Here is a 17,625-nt window from a genome sequence, read left to right on the forward strand (position 1 = left end):
AAGTCATTTTAACTGGGGTGTGATGATATACCTATGGTTTTGATTTGCATTTCTCTGATAATTAGTGATGTTGAATTTTTTTTTCATTTACTTGGCGATTTGTATGTCTTTTTTAAAGGAAGATCTATTCAGGCCTTTTGTCCATTTTTTAAAAATCAGATTATTTAATTTTTTGCTACTGAGTTGTTTGAGCTCCTTATATATTCTGGTTATTAATTCCTTGTAAGATGTGTAGTTTCCAAATATTTTCTTTCATTCTGTGGGTTGTAACTTCACTTTGTTGATTGTTCACTTTACTGTGCTGAAGCTTTTTAAATTGATGTGACGTCATTTCTCTATTTTTGCTTTGGTTGCCTATGCTTTTGAGGTCTTACACAAAAAATATTTTCCCAGACCAATGTTCTGGAACATTTCCCCATGCTTTCTGCTGGTAGTTTCATGTTTCAGATTTAAGTCTTTAATCCACTTTCATTTGATTTTTGTGTATGGTGAGAGAGGATCTAGCTTCATGTTCTGAATATGGTTGTCCAGTTTTCCCACAACATTTATTGAAGAGGCTGCGCTTTCCTCTATTCTATGTGTTTGGTGCCTTTGTCAAAAATAAGTTGGCTGTAAATGTGTGGATTTACATCTGGATCCTCTATTCTATTCCACTGGTCTATGCATCTGTTTTTATGTTTGTACCATGCTGATTTAGTTACTATAGCTTTGTAGCATATTTTGAAGTCAGGCAATGTAGTGCCTTCAGCTTTGTTCTTTTTGCTCAGGATTGCTTTGGCTCTTCAGGGTCTTTTGTGGTTCCATATCAATTTTAGGATTTAAAAAATCTCTGTCTGTGAAGAATGTCATTGGTAATTTGATAGGGATTGTATTGACTCTATAAGTTGCTTTGGGTAGTATTATATTAACAATATTAATTCTTCAAATCCATGAGCATAAAACATTTTCAATTTTTTTTGTTTTTCCGATTTCTTTCATCAGTGTTTTACACCTTTCCTTGTGTAGATCTTTTACTTTGGTTAAATTGACTCCTGGTGATTTGTAGTGATTAGAAATGGGATTGCTTTCTTGATTTCTTTTAGATTGTTCCCTGTTGGCATACATAAATGCTACTCATTATTGTTATGTTGAATTTGTATCCTGCAACTTTGTGAATTTTTGCATTCGTCGTAATCATTTTTTTTTTTTTTGGTGAAGTCTTTAGGTTTTTCTAAATGTAAAGCCATGTCAATTATGAATGAGGCTAATTTGACTTCTTCCTTTCCAATCTGAATGCCATTTATTTCTTTCTCTTTCCTAATTGCTGTGTCCAGGACTTCCAGTAGTATGCTGAATAAGAGTGGTGAAAATGGGCATCCTTGTTTAGTTCCAAATCTTAAAGGAAAGGCTTTCAGTTTTTCCTTATTCAGTATGATGTTCACTGTGGCTTTGTCATACAGGGCCTTTATTATTTTGAGGTATGCTTCTTCTATATGCAGTTTGTTGAAGGTTTTTATCATAAAGGGATGTTAAATTTTATTAAGTGTTTTTTCAGCATATACTGAAATGATCATATAGTGTTTTTTCTTGGCCCTGTTAATGTGATTTATAATGTTTATTGATTTGCATATGTTGAACCACACTTGCATCCCTGGGATGAAACTCACTTGGTCATGGTGAATGATCTTTTAAATGTGTTGTTGAATTTGGTTTGCTGGAATTTTGTTGAGGATTTTTGCATCTATGTTCATAAGAGATATTGTCCTGTAGTTTTCTTTTTTTGTTATTTCCTTGTCTGGTTTTGGTATTAGGTAATGCTGGCCTTATAGAAAGAATGAGTTACAAAAAAAATTTGGATGCCAGCTTAAGATGAAAGCATGTATTCTTTTATCTAGTGAGTATTTACTACAATATATATTAGATTCCCAGTAATCAACTGCATTTGAACTTTAAGAATATAAATTACAAACAAGAGTTTATTTGCTTTAACTCTTTAATAAGTAGAAAGAAAATATTTTGGACAAGAGTTGTATTTTACTCAATTTCATGATCCTAGGACTTAACCTAATTACTCACATGTAGAAAAATCCTGAATACAACACAGTATTGGTTCAAAGACCAATGATTTGCCCTACTGACTTGGAAATAATATGTTAAAATAATATAGGCATGTCTATAACAAATTTACTATTACTAACACAGCAGGATGGTTATCATGAGTTGGGATTTGTTGTAATTTCATGGTGAGTAAATAGACTTTTGGATTTTCTTTAAGATTCTTAATTTTGAAACATATTTTAAAAATACTGCTATATTCTATGTAATGTCTTTTACACACGTCAGAGCAAATGGCTATAAATTAGATAAATCCTTTATGGCAGTCCCTCAGGGTCTCTTAGAATGAGGTTCTAAATATTTCCTGGCCAGACTGCCTTTGTATTTTACCCATCATCTTATATTTAATCTTGTCATTTTTTTTCTTCAAATAATGTTAATGTCTCAATATTTTCTGATGTATGTTTAAAGATCTGTTTACAATTTTTTAATTAATAGAAACCTTATCCAGAATGTTCAACATCGACACTCTGACCCAGTTCAGCTTATAATACAGAAGTTAAATAGTAGATCTTAGAAAACATTTTCAACCATTTTTAAAATATGATTTTTGACCTAAGTGCAACTGAAACACAAGTCAATAAAAACAGCTGTAACTCAGTAAATAAAGGCAGTGGTTACAGATTAAACTACTTATGGACCATTGAAGCTAGCTCATCCAGTTATGATGAATATTGATTCCTTACTATTGTGGCAAATAGAAACTGGAATATGTATCGTCTAGGTGTTAAAACTATTTTTAGTTTATCTGTCTTTAGGACTAAGTCAATTGAAAAGTTATGAGCCCAAACCAGTTTAAGTCACTTTTTCTATAGAAGTATAGGAGGGAGGCTGGGCGTGGTGGCTCACACCTGTAATCCCAGCACTTTGGGAGGCCGAGGTGGGTGGATCACTTGAGGTCAGGAGTTCAAAATCCACATGGTGAAACCCTGTCTCTACTAAAAATGCAAAATAGCCGGGTGTGGTGGCATGCATCTGTAATCCCAGCTACTTGGGAGGCTGAGGCAGGAGAACTGCTTGAACCCGGGAGGTGGAGGTTGCAGTGAGCCGAGATAGTGCCACTGCACTCCAGCCTGGCAACAGAGCAAGATTCCATCTCAAAAAAAAAAAAAAAAAAAAAGTATAGGAGGGAGTTCTTTTTGGCACCACCAGGCATGAAGCTAAACTAGTAAAATTCGAACATATGTCACTTTGTTGTTAGAAAGCTTTTATATAACAAAATAACTTATAAAATACTGCTTTTAAAACAAAAACGTGGATAACTCATTATCAAACTACTCTTATTTTTTTCCTTTGTAAACATGATTTTTAGGTATTTCTGTAATGATATTTTCCTGCCTCAGTTCCTAGCACCATAATTTCCCTTTTCCCCCATGTTTTTATGTCATCACAAGCTCCATATCTTTTTCTGCCAAATTTATTACCTCCTATATTCCATCTATACCAAAAAAAAAAAAACACGCTCAAGGGAAGATTATTTTCCCTTCTTGGTTTTGCTCTAGAAATTTGCTCTTTTCTAGAATGGATTTTTCATCTTTATTTGACCATACCTTTTCCTTTCTTTATTTCATTCCTTATGGAATTTTTGTCTGCTTCTCACTTCACTTCATTTCTTAAATGTTTAACATGGAGAGCTCTTTTATTTTGTAACATAATGTGAATAAAGCTTCCTTTATTTCATATATTTTACTTCTATTTTTTCTATCTGATCTGAGAATTATATTTCTTTTTCTTATTTTGATATACACAGTGTGTTCTTTTCACTTAAGAATATATATCTAGAGGGTTCAAGTGTCCAAGGTGAAGAGCACACCAGGGATCCCCAGGTCTGATTTGACTGCTTCTGGTTCTTGTCATTGTCATGGGCTAGGAGCATGGCAGGCAGTCCCCCAGAGTTAGGAGACACATGGTCTATACTGGGTTACTTTGATTCTTGGTCTTTTTGTCTTTTACTTCCTTGGCCACAATTTCAATTTTTTATGATATTGAACTGTTTATTTTATTTATTATTGGCATTTTTCTTGTTTATAAAAAATGAATTCAGCCCAAATTTATTATATTTTAGGGAAGGAGGGATTTTTGACTTAACTTCACTGTCTTAACCAGTAAGTCTCTGTTATTTCTGTTGAAAAGCGATTAAACATGTGTAAAAACAATTTAGCAAGAGCAATTAATTGGTCTGGTGAGAGGAATATTGTGCTGTGCAATGAGGTGGAAAAGATAGCCATCATCTTATTTTTTATTTTATTTTTTAAAACTGGTTCTTGGCTCTGTCACCCAGGCTGGAGTGCAATGGCACTATCACCGCTGACTGCAGCCTCAACTTCCTGGGCTCAGGTGATCCTCCTATCTCAGCCTCTGGGTAGCTGTGATTACAGGTGTGCACCATGCCCAGATAAGTTTTTTTTTTTTGTAGAGTAATCTTACTATGTTACCCCAGCTGGTCTCAAACTCCTGTGATCAAGCAATTATCTTGCTTCAGCCTCTGAAAGTGCTGGGATTACAAGTGTGAGGCACTGTGCCCAGCCCACCATATTATGTTTAAATTTATCTGCTGTCTACTGATAGTTCTTCAGACCATGACATATATGTCTTTGAAGTAGTATTGCTTGAACACTGGCATAAGAATGAACATTAAATGTCTTTTAAATTAAATAGAAGCTTAAAAGCGGTTAGCAATTGAGGACATATCTCCAAAAAATATGAAAATCTAAGGATTAGAATCTTTAATATATGATGAGTACATTCCAGTGGATGAAATAACATCAAAGGCGATGGACAGATGATTTGGGAATGAGGGAAAAGTGAAAGCCTCCAATTAACAAGCAGTGGTACCGGGCAGGTTCAGACTCACTCAACATCCAAAAAAGGTATGATATTCATCTAGTCAACTAGCAAAATAATACAATCACAAAAACATAACAATCAAAATGAAAAAATCGAAATAATAAAATTTTCAACCTAAGAAATTTAAACTGAAATTGATATTCCCAGCTATCGCAAGGCAGAGTGGGAAAATTTTCCATTTTGGCGAAATCTATTTGGTAAAATCTGCCACTACCACCTGCTGAGCACCAAGGAAGGTCAGAAAAGAAGATACACACTTCCCAGAGAGACTTCTGGGAAGACAGAAAACAAGGTGATTGTTAAAATAGGGGACATTTACTGCAGGTTAGAGAGATGTAATCTAGCCTTTAAAAGTGTTCAGAGACTTTCATATAGCAATTATACTTACAGGGATTTATTACATGGTAAACCTGCAAACAAAGTCTTATGCATTAAGGGCTTTTATTGTACAAATAAGTTAATTATTCATAGAGTGAAAAATTATGAACAGATGAAACATTCAATATTTGGAATAACTGCAAACTAAGCTGCAGTACAAGTCTACAGAACAGTAAGATATAACCATTAGAAACAATATATATGAAAAAGCAATAAAATGGAGTAATCCACATGCTAGAAGGTAAATAATAACAACAAAATTTCAAGCGTAAGGTTAGGTAATCACTTAAAATATACATAAACTGAACAAAATAACTGAACTAATATGAAGAGTGGTGAAATAATGTTTTTATATATTTGCATGTATAAGATTCTTTTTTACAACAAAATTCAAATAAAATTTAAAACATAAATAAAATTATAGGCAACTACTTCTTTTTACGTTTATGATTTAATTAAATTTTCCTGTTTTTAAAAAATAGACACATTTGAGACGATGCATAATTTAAAAGATACAAGCCAGTAGAAAGAAACCTCCTTCCCCTCCAGCATCCAGCCACTTCGTTTTTTTGCTTTGGAGAGAAGCACACTCCCCTGCTTCATCAGTTACTTGTATAACCTTTCAGAGATAGTCTTTGCATATTTAAGCATATATCTGTAATATATGCTAATATTATCTACATATTGGTTAGATATTTGAGCCTGCAGATCTCTTGTAAGAGGACTCAGTGAAGTGCCAAGAGGGATAGACGTGGACTGAGAATACGGACTTATTTTAGTTCTACCACTTAGGATAGTCATCAGAATTGCAGATTCCTTCAGGTTTCAGATTCCTTTTGTGCAGATGAGGGTACTAGCCTCTTACCTGCTAGTCTCCAAGTACTGATAGATCAAATGAGATGTGGACGGTGGTTCAGAGAAGGTGCTCTGGAGCTGTCCTGCTTGGATTTGCTGCCCTCTACACGTTTCCATATGCTGAATAGTTAATGAGAATTAATGTTTAATTTCCAAATGTTGAAGGATTTTTTTTCTGTCATGCTGAAAAAATCCTAGATTGACCTTTTTTTGTTCCCCCAGCACTGGGAACATGTTGCTCCGTCTTTTTCTGGCTTAAATTTTTTCTTATGAAGCAACTACTGCAATTTAAAAATCTTTCTTCCTTTTTATCTATGATTTCAAGATTTTGTCTTTATATCTGAATTCCCAGCAATTTTTTACAAAATCTTTGATGTGGTTTTACTTGTGTTTATACTCAATGACATTCCATGGACTCCTTGGACCTGTGGCTTTATACCATTATCAAATGTGTAAATATTTCTATATATCTTAAATATTTTTTCTAATTTGTATATTCTTCTACGCTATTTCTCAAGTATTTTTATCTCTTTCTGGAACTTCAGTTATCATAAGTTGCTAATATTAAACTACAGGTCATTTAGGTTTTGCACATTTTTGTTCAGTATTTTTGTCTCTCTGTGCCTTATTTTGCACTGTTTGTATTAATATATCAACGTGTCAAGACCTTCTTTTTTCCTGCAATATCTATTTGGTATTCATTTTATGTAAACTTTTTATTTAAGCTATTATATTTTTCATCCCAGCAGATCTCATGATTTTTTAAAATATCTCCTTTTAATCTTTTCATTTGTTCATGTTTTCCTTTAAGTCTTTAAAAATGAGTTTTAGAAAAATTCTTGTTTATTAATTCCTCATCTTGTCATTTCCAGATTTGTTTCTATTAAATATTTTTGAAAAGGTAGCCATATTGTCCTGTTTCCCTGGATGACTGATAATTATTGACTGGATGCTAGACATTGTGGAATTTACATTGTTGAGTGGTTGTTGCGTTTTTAAAAAGAGTTTTGGATAAGTTGTAAAGATGTAAGTTACTTGCAGTTACCTAGGCTGTTTTTTCATTTTGTTTTGTAATGTTTTGTTTTTAACTGAACACTAAGTCTGGAATAGTCTCTAGAACTAAGTGAGCTCCACAGCTAAAACGTGATGTGTCTGGGGTCTCCACGTCACCCAGAGACTTTCAACAGGGCACCTTTCCAGCAGGTGAGAAATGGAATGATTCCCATTCCTAATGTGAGTCTTCCCAATGGTTCAGCTTCAGCTTCTAGGTAATTGCACTTTTCTTGCAGTAACTTTTCATTTTTTTCAAATTTCGTTGGATTTTATCCCAAGGCTGTACAGATTGATATTCAGGTAACCAATCAAAGACTTGAGAAGACCCCCATAGAGTGACCTAGGAGTCTTTCTGTATTTAGCTTCCTTCCTTTTGTTTTCTGGTCCTAGGCCCCATACATTTTAGCCTTGGACCCCTGAGCACAGATCACTGCCTCTGTAATTTAGCAAATCTGCTGGACTATTCTTGAACTGACCCTCCCCGTGCTGCAATCTGGAAATAGCGTCCAGGCAAAAAAGCTTGCTTGATGGTTGAGACCCCCTTGCTTGCTTTCCTTCAATTAGACAGCAGCCTTGTGTTGCTCATTGTCCGTGTCTAAAAACTGTTGTTTTATAGATTTTATCCAGTTCTATGTGTTATTAGTCTTTTTCCTAATAAGAGAGAAAATTTTACAGCAATTGCTTCTTTAAGGGCAACTCCTATTGCCTGAATTTAAACCGTGACTGCCATTTAGGAAGTGATGGCCTGGGACAAAGTATTTAACTTCTTGCCTCCATTTCCTCATCTATAAACGGGGATACATAATAGTACTTACCTGACAGGATCATTATGATGTTTAAATGAGATAATATATGCAAATTGCTTATAAAATGTCTTGCATATTGCAAGCTCTGTGGGAGACAATAATTGAAGCTTTAATGGTGAACAAATACAGACATTGTCAAAACCAACATGGAACATAGAGGCTGGGGAGATAGCGACATTAATTACATAGTTGTACAAAAAACTGCCTATGTGGACGGTGCTATAAAGAAGTACCTTGTGCTATTAATGATCATTTTTTAAAAAGTGTCCCAACGAATTGGTACTTGAGGGGAAATTCCTGACAAATTGACATTTGAGGTAAAATTTCATATAATAAATTACCTTGATTCTCCCATTCTTTAAAACAGGTTACTATAAATCACATTGTCTGTATTGGATTTCAGTGGGCTATTCCCTATGGTTTGAGAATTACTTTCAGTTTAATAAAATAGAAAATATAAAGTTTTCTTCTTAAAATGTATGTTTCCTCAACACACTTGGATTATATGAACAGTGAAATATCTACATTCCAACAGTATTCAATGCTTCAGGTTTTTTTTTTTTTCCTCTCTTTTGGTCTAAAAAAGTCAACCTGGCAGTTATACTGTGTACTTTCAATCCTATGGACATTTACATTACTATAGAAAGCTCTTAAGGTCCCTTGGAAAAAATAATTTTCTTCCAAATTGAAGGACACTTTCACACTGGTGGTTTATAACATGATCGTTCTTTGTAAAAGTCTATGTGCACTGCCTCGGACTTACAAAATGCTGCTAATAGTCAGCGTTTGTTCCTGACAATGTAAAATGGAGTTGGTGATCATTTTTACTATTCAACTTTGTTTTGAAAACTTTTCTACTTTTATGTACATTAAGCCACTCAATTTTCACCAGTACAATGTTACAATACGTGTTCTCTTGACCATATTTAGAGTTCCTTTAAGGAAAACTCTGGAAATAGAATTGTTAGATTACTACTGAATTGTAGGATATAAACATTTTTACTTTAACACAAATGTCTTGATTGCTCTCCAAAGATTTTGTGTCAATTTATGCTTCCACAAACAGTTTGCGATTTCTTTTTTCTCCATACACTTGGTGTCACTTGTTATTGTCAATGTTTGCCAACCTACTGGTTATGAAGTCATATGTCATTTTAGACTGACATTTCTGTTGTCTGTATACTAATACTTGCTATTTGTAAAAGCGGCAAATATGTTCTACCAAAGAAAGCCCTTCTTCTTTTCATTTGTGAAAATGAAACATACTGACTTTTACTTATAATTTTTGCTTTCGGAGTCCTTGTAAAGATACTCATTTCTACCCAGGATCACAAAAGTATTCTCCCATATTTTTTTCTAAAATGTTTGTAATGTCACATCTCACATTTCCTTCTTTAATCTACATGGAAATTGATTTTACATTATGGTGCAGTAAGAATCTGATTTTATTTTTCACTGCATGACTAAGTATGACAAAGTAATTGCTTGCCCAAACTCAGTGCCATCGCTATTGCATCATGTAACCATAAACGCTCCCTTTCTGTTCCATCGATAATTTGTTTATCCTTGTGCAAATACTACACTGAAAAAAATTACTGCGGCATTTTAATGTCTTCCCATCAAGGTAGAAAGAGAAACCTATTAATTCAAAATTGTCTTAATTATATTTGATCCTCCACTTTCCATTTGATCTTAAGAGTGTCTTGGAATGTATATGTGTGAATATATATAAAATTGTATATTACATTGGTGAGATTAACATATTTTCCATGTTAGTCTTCATGTTTATGAGTATGGAAAATCTGTAGATTTTTTCAGCTCTTATTTATAGTCTTCAATGATGCCTAAAATATTTTCCATAAAGACATCATCCATTTGTGTCAAACTTGTTATTTGTATGACTAATAAGATGCTTTTTCCAACATAGTTTCTAATTACATTCTCTAACAGTATATGGAAATGACACTAATTCTCATATATTAATCTTACATCTGTCAGTACATTCTTATAATTTCTAATATTTATCTGATTATTCGATTTGATTATTCTACTGTCAATGTTTGAGTAAAAAATATATAAATATTTGGTCGATTGATTTTTAAGTACAGAAAATTTGATTATTCATATGAAAATATTATAATCAAAAAATGTTGTCTTTCCCTTACCATTAATTATTATTTTTTCTTTTCCTCATTATATTACATTGACTAGTAACTATCTAGTAGCTACCTACCTCTTGTAGAATGTTGAATGGAAGACTTAATACTCTTTTTCTAAATTAAATAGGAAAGCTTTTAAAGAAATTCCCTTTGTTTCCTGGTTAGCTAAGTGTATTTATTATCTTTTGAAATGATCATATGCCTTTTTCTCTCATTTAAAAATTTTAATGCGAAACATTACTTTGATATATTTTTCTGATATTCAATTATTCTTATGTTTCTGAAATATAATCTACTTAATCCGTGAATTCTTTCCTACATTCTTGAGTTACAGATACTAATAGTTTAGCTCTTAAATGAGACTTACTTGTAAATTGTTCTTCAATTGCTTTTCCCCAGTTTTAATACAGAGGCTTAGTTTGATAACACTTTTATTCTTTAACAATTTTTAAGATATAAAGATTATGGTTTGTTTAAATTGAGGAAAAAAATAAGTTTTTTTAGGGAATAGGAGTTAAATCACTGTTTTAATTAGAGTTGTTTCCTTATTTAGGTTTTCTGTTTTTATAAATCAATTAGGGAAATTGATGTTTTCTAGAAAGTGTTCTTGTTAACTGAAATTTTAAAGTTTACTGGCATCTGCTTTCATAATATTTTCTTATAGTTTAAAGAAATCTATTATTTGTGGTTTTTGTATTCTGATTCAAATTATTCATGTCTTTTTTTTTCCTTAGGCAGTCTTTGTAGAAGTTTGTCTATTTTATAAGCAATTCCAAAGATACAGCCGTACTTCTGTTAATTTTCACCTTTAATCAACAGCATACATTGATGATAGACACTATGTATGCCAAGATAATTTAATAATGGAGGAGGTAATAAGATGTCTGTTTATTCATATTTTATGCCCTCCTTTATAATTAAAGGAAATTATATTTATGTTTATGCATTGGTGAAATTGATTTGTTGTTATAAATTAGGTCTAAAATCAATTCTAGAAGATGAATTATGGTGGCATTCCTATAATAAATGATTGTGTAATTCAGTGATTACTGTGAAAGGAAGCATTCACATAGCTTCATTATTTTATCACTATCTAGCATGTATAGACTCAGAATGCAGTGCCTGTTGGATAGATTGATTGACTGATGATTGACTAATGCATTTTAGAAACTGAAAGACTGTTATTTAAAAGTGAACCATTAATTTTTAGTCTTTGGATGTGGAATGGCAATTAACATGTTGCAGTGTCCCTGAGGTTTTGAGAAAGAGTCTGACTGCCTCCTACTGATCATCTGATATACTGATCATAGTTTTCCAGGGAAGAGTAAATATGAAGAGAGAGTGGGAGACAGAGGGCAGAGGAGAAAGAGGAGAAAGCTGTTATCTGTGAGTGAAGGCAGGTATCTATGTGCATTATCCAATGTTCCTAGGACTGTGTAGTCAAAATTCATGTGAAAGCATGTTGGAAGGATTCAAAAAGGCTCGGTGGCTGGACGGAGTCGGGAATACTCTAAGGTACAGGTACTGAACGTGACAGATTAAAACACCTGGCACCTGGAGGGGAGGACTGGGGAGGTTCTAACATGAGTTGAAAAAGCTAAGCCCCAAAGGGTTTAATTTAGGAGACTGATGGCGACGTTGTAGTTGAGCAGAGTGACTAGGAAGGCTTTGGTCCAACAGACTTCGGACTGGATAAATGCTCCTGGGATGATTTAGCCTAGGGGAGGAAGCAGAAAGAGGTTCAAAGATTTTACTTCCTGCTACTGTGGCAACGTGGGATTTTAGAGTCACTGTCATCCAGTGTCACGTGAATAGGGTGAGACGGTGGCCTTTGCTGGGCCAGCCCCAGCCCCTCTGCCCTCCTGCTGCTGTGAGTTGGCTGGCAATTTACAGCTGCCCCCGTTATCCCGAGGGGACTCTCGGGGCTGCGGGACCCTCTGGTCTGCGGGACACTCTGGACTGGGGGACACTCTGGACTGGGGGACCCTCTGGGCTGCGGGACCCTCAGGGCTGGGGGACCCTCAGGGCTGCGGGACACTCTGGACTGGGGGACCCTCAGGGCTGCGGGACACTCTGGACTGGGGGACCCTCAGGGCTGCGGGACACTCTGGACTGGGGGACCCTCAGGGCTGCGGGACACTCTGGACTGGGGGACCCTCAGGGCTGCGGGACCCTCTGGGCTGCGGGACCCTCAGGGCTGCGGGACACTCTGGACTTGGGGACCCTCAGGGCTGCGGGACCCTCTGGGCTGGGGGACCCTCAGGGCTGCGGGACCCTCAGGGCTGCGGGACCCTCTGGACTGGGGGACACTCGACTGGGGGACCCTCAGGGCTGTGGGACCCTCTGGACTGGGGGACACTCTGGACTGGGGGACCCTCAGGGCTGTGGGACCCTCTGGACTGCTGACCCCTCACCCACACCCACCCTTTTCTGCCCCATCTGCCCTCCGCGCATAACCCGGGGGTACAACAGGCTCGCGATGTGGCTTCAGTTGTGCTTCTGTGTCCCGGGGGCTTCCAACTGGGTCCTGCAGGAGCTGAGACAATCTCCCTGCTTAGCTTTCATCCTCCAGGCGTGTCCTGCTTCTTCCCGAGAGAAGCCTCTAAGATATGACTTGTACGGGAATCATGCGCTCTCTCCTCTCTCTGTCTCCCAGGCTGGAGTGCAGGCGCGATCTGGGCTCACTGCAGCCTCCACCCCCTGGCTCAAGCCTCCCACCCCAGCCTCCCAAGTAGCTGGGATTACAGGTGCGTGTCACCCACCTAATTTCTGTATTTTCTTTTAGAGACAGGGTCTTGCTGTGTTGCCCAGGCTGGCCTGGATCTCTGCAGTTCAAGCAATCGGCCAGTCTCCGCCTCCCAAAGTGCTGGGATTACAGGCATGAGCCACCTTACCTGGCTATTTTTTTGTATTTTTTTGCAGAGAACTCCTGGGCTCAAGCAATCCTGCCTCAATCATTTGTTTTTAAATGAGCCTGTATTGCCTGTAATTTTCAAGACACTATAGAGCTTACAGAAAAAGTATGAAAAGTGCAAGTGTTTATTTAGATAGCAACTACTGCTTAGCACTCAACATATTTCCTTTATCCACCTTCCTTTCCCCCTTCCTTTCCTCCTTCCTCCCTCCCTCCCTTTCTTCCTTTTTTCAAATTAACCTTTAGGCCAGTTGCTGATACTTGGCTATGGGGTTTGCATAGCTAGCTTGCCTTGATGTAACTGTACATGTAATCAGCCTCTGTCACTTTGATGGAAGTTTCCTAGTTTAGAAACACCTATATCTGGATTATAATGAAACAACACAGAGGCTAAATAATAAAACCTCAGGGAATCAAGACATGTAAAGCCCAGAATTTTAAATAAATAAAGTTTATGGAACACTAAAAACAAATATATTGGACTTTCCATGGAGAATGCTTTATCGTTGGTTATACTGAAGATAAATGTTAGCAACACAAATAACATGCAAATACACACTCTTAGTATGCAAAACGTTGATTTTATTTGGCTTGCAGCATTGATGTTGTAATGCTAGCATTCACTGAATTTGTGGTATAATATTGTCCCAACTGCTGCCTGCATTTACACTATATAATACAAACTATTGTCAAAAGTGTCTTTGAGATGCCTTATGGGGCATTTATTAAATTTATTGCATTTATGGAAAATAGAGCCTGGTGAATACAGAACAAATATAACTTATTTTTGTGTTCTTAAGCAAAACAGCTTAGCAGTACTTTCAGAAACTTTCTTATGCTCCTCATTGCACCACACGTTTCATCTAGAAAGGTTTCTACCCTTCCTTCCCAATTCTCACCTCAGGCAAGGCTCTTCGAAGGGAACTCCTTAAAAATTACTATTATTACTATTATTTTTAATAATTTCAATTTTCAATTTTTCTTTGCTTACAGTAGCCTTAAAATAGCAAATACCATGAGGAGTAAAGATAAACACTTTGGAAGAAGGAAAGATGCTTTATGTCTCGTACCAATCACACTGTGTCTCATACAATTTTTTAAATGTACTGTTTACTAAAATTTCGTTCACTAATTTCAAAACAAATTCCAAAAAATATTATTTTTAAAGAACCAGTGAAGTTCAGTATTTCAAGGGAAACATTGCCTAGCAGCCTACCTCTATTTCTTACCCAATTTGTCTTTATACATCTATAGCATAATCTATATATTTATGAATGAGGTCTGCTTAAAGTAAGGTAAATGTATATTCTGATTCAGCAGTTATTGAAATTAAATTCCACTAAACAAAGCGCCTTTTTACCTAATAGACACTTTATTATGTATTTAAACATTAAACATAGGCAAATCATTAAGTTAATTATATTATCTTAAATTTAAATCACTGAACTTATCTGTATTTTGATTAAATTAAATTAATTAATTTAGTTTTTATTTTTTAGAGACAGGATCTCACTCTGTTACCTAGGCTGGAGTGCCGTGGCACAATCATGGCTCACTACAGCCTAGACCAGCTGGGCTCAAGTGATCCTTCCACCTCAGCCCTCAAAGTATCTGGGAATACAGGCACATGCCACCAGGCCTGGCTAATTTTTAATTTTTTTTTTTTTGGTAGAGATGGGGTCTTGCTTTGTTGCTGAGGCAGGTCTTAAACTTCTAGCCTCAAACAATCTTCCTGCCTGGGCCTCCCAAAGTACTGGAATTACAGGTGTGAGCCACCCTGCTCGACTTGATTTAACTTTAGAGATTAAAGGGAACTTTGAGATTGTCTAGTCTAAAATCTTTTAGAGATAGTTATGCCCCTTACATTCCAGGTAGTAAAGAAAATGATGCCAAATATATGCTACATTGAATATAGAAAAATATTATAAAATAATGTATATACAAGTCATGTAAATGTTATAATATATATTAAGTATAAAAATTAAAGCTGAATCTTATGCATTGTAGACATTTAACAAGTTTGACATTAGGAATCTTAAAATGGGTATTTTTTGGTTTTCAAGCATGTGGTGTATCTTTTAAAGATATCTCTGTGTCCAAAGAGAACAGATGATGACACTATAGACCTATACTAATGTAAGACATAGTTGAGTTGTTATATTGAGCTTTTACTTTAATTTCTATATTTTACCATTAGCAAGTTTGAATAATTTTTTGGCTTAAGTTTATATTTCCTTTTTTAAAATTTCCTGTTTGTATCTGTGATGCTTCATTTTATGTGTCAGCTGACGAGGCAATGGTGCCCAGTTATGGGGTCAAACACCAGTCTAGATGTTGCTGTGAGGGTATTTGTAAGACGAAATTGACATTTAAATACATAGAATTTGAGCAAAGTTGATTACCTTCCATAATGTGGGTGAACTTCATCCAATCTCTTGAAAAGGCCCTTTATAGAAAACACTGAGGTTTTCCAAAGAAGGGGTGATTCTGCTTCAAAAGTGCAACCCTGTCTGAGTTTCCAGCCTGCAAACACCAGATTCAAAGCTGCTTCAAAACTGCAACCCTGTCTTAGTTTCCAGCCCGCAAACACCAGATTCAAAGCTGCTTCAGAATTGCAACCCTGCCTGAGTTTCCAGCCTGCAAACACCAGATTCAAAGCTGCAGCATCAACTCCTCCCTGAGTCTTCAGCCTGACAGGCTGCTCTACAGATTTCAGATTTGCCAGCCCCTACAATTCTGTGAATCAAGTCCTTAAAATAAACATTTCTCTCTATATTTATGCAAATGGATAAATGATGGATAGCTGTAGATTTCACTACACAGATATAGATATATAGATCAAGGAGATCTATCTCCTATTGATTCAATAAATCTATTGGTTTTGTTTCTTTGGAGAGCCCTAAACGGTATTCTTTGCTTACTTTTTAAAATTAGTATATTTACCTATTTCTTACTGAGAAAATTTACTTGATAAAATGATTAGCCCTTTAAATGTCTCATGATGCAATTATTTTTCTCATCGTTTGTGGTTTGCTTTTTTGTTTTCCAACAATAGAAGTGTTTACATTTTTAGAAAGCATTTTATTTCTTTTGAATTTGTTCCTGTACAGCTATTCCCCATTACAAGATACAGACATATTTCTCCGTATATTTCCTTCTAAGTATTGTTTTATTTGTTTTATATAATTTAGTGATCTATGTGGAATTTACTTTGATATATGATAGAAGAGAAAAATGTATACTTTTACTTACATAGTTTATCAATTGTTTCAGCACCATTAAAAAATAACCTACAGATTTGGAATGGTTATTTTAGTGAGGGCTGCCAAATTTAGCTAATAAAAAGAAATGATGCCCTGTTAAGTTTGTGAAATTTTAAATTCATATAAAAAATTAAGTTTAATTTAAAATATATTTGTGAATTTTGAATTTTATATTAAAATGAATATTTTTAGTATGTCTCATGAAATATTTGGGGCTTAGTTATTCTAAAAAATTATTTGGTGTTTATCAGAAATTCATATTTAGGGCCAGGCGTGGTGGCTCATGACTGTAATCCCAGCACTTTGTGAGGCTGAGGTGGGCGAATCACTTGAGGACAGGAGTTTGAGATAAGCCTGGTCAAGATGGTGAAACCCCATCTTTACTAAAATTTCAAAAATTAGCCAGGAATGGTGACGCATGCCTGTAATCTCAGCTACTTGGGACGCTGAGGCACAAGAATCGCTTGAGTCCAAGAGGTGGAGGTTACAGCTGAGATCACGCCACTGCCCTCCTGCCTGGGTGACAGATGGAGACTCCATCTCAAGAAAAAAATCATATTTAGCTGGATGAGCTGGATGGATGTCATGTATTTTAACTGGTAACCTAACTTCAGCCATTATGAATTTTCCCCTGTGCTTTCTATGCATTCTAATGAGCCTTGAATCACAAAATTTGCTGATAATGAAGCAAATATAGAAGGCACTAGAGATAAGAGACCCAATTCTTGCTCATATCATTTCAGCCTCACCTGGAGCATTCAGTCACAGGAGCTGAAAACTTATTACTACTTAAAAGAAGGTTAGATAGTTTCCAATATTTGACAATAGAAACATTTTAAGTGACATAGACTAGACCATTTTCTTATACCTGCAATCAATGTATATTTTAGCTTATTTGAGAAGATATGGCTGAATTGTTTCAGAAAATAATCACTTTAATATCTCTTGGATATAAATCTAATTTTGGATATATTTAGATTTAAATCAAGCATAGTATTGCCACTGTGAAATCTGAAATAGAAAAAACACAAGATAATGGAGAATTTAACATAACAGTAAACTTTCTGACACTCTGGTTGTTTGCCACCTTAAAACAGAGCAGGATGATATCCACAAAACCTAAAGTCAAGGAGCATCATTTTCAGCATGACTATTCTTCAATATAGCCTGAACCATTTCATTGCACCTTTTCTGCCCTTGGGGACACTTAATATTTTAAAACAGCAATACGGTCATTGCCACCATAGGGCTCATCT

The 17,625-nt window shown here is 35.5% G+C and overlaps 1 protein-coding gene across 1 annotated transcript; it reads left to right on the plus strand.

Annotated features, from left to right (window-relative positions):
- Positions 1–7,320: 7,320 nt before the first annotated feature.
- On the plus strand, positions 7,321–16,007 carry LOC129034645 (uncharacterized). The gene is made up of 3 exons (XM_054484086.1): positions 7,321–7,442; positions 11,978–12,939; positions 15,550–16,007. Exons 1-3 carry the CDS (start codon positions 7,321–7,323, stop codon positions 15,558–15,560), a joined length of 1,095 nt encoding a protein of 364 aa, XP_054340061.1. The 3' UTR covers positions 15,561–16,007.
- Positions 16,008–17,625: the final 1,618 nt, after the last annotated feature.

Source organism: Pongo pygmaeus, chromosome 3 (assembly GCF_028885625.2).
Source record: "Pongo pygmaeus isolate AG05252 chromosome 3, NHGRI_mPonPyg2-v2.0_pri, whole genome shotgun sequence".
Classification (NCBI taxonomy): Eukaryota; Metazoa; Chordata; class Mammalia; order Primates; family Hominidae; genus Pongo; species Pongo pygmaeus.

Excerpts from the sequence above, each read along its gene's own strand:
- LOC129034645 (XM_054484086.1), top strand. The coding sequence starts at position 7,321 with ATGTGTCTGGGGTCTCCACGTCACCCAGAGACTTTCAACAGGGCACCT. Across the intron at positions 7,443-11,977 it reads GGTTCAGCTTCAGCTTCTAG|AGTCACTGTCATCCAGTGTC; the intron begins GTAATTGCACTT and ends GTGGGATTTTAG.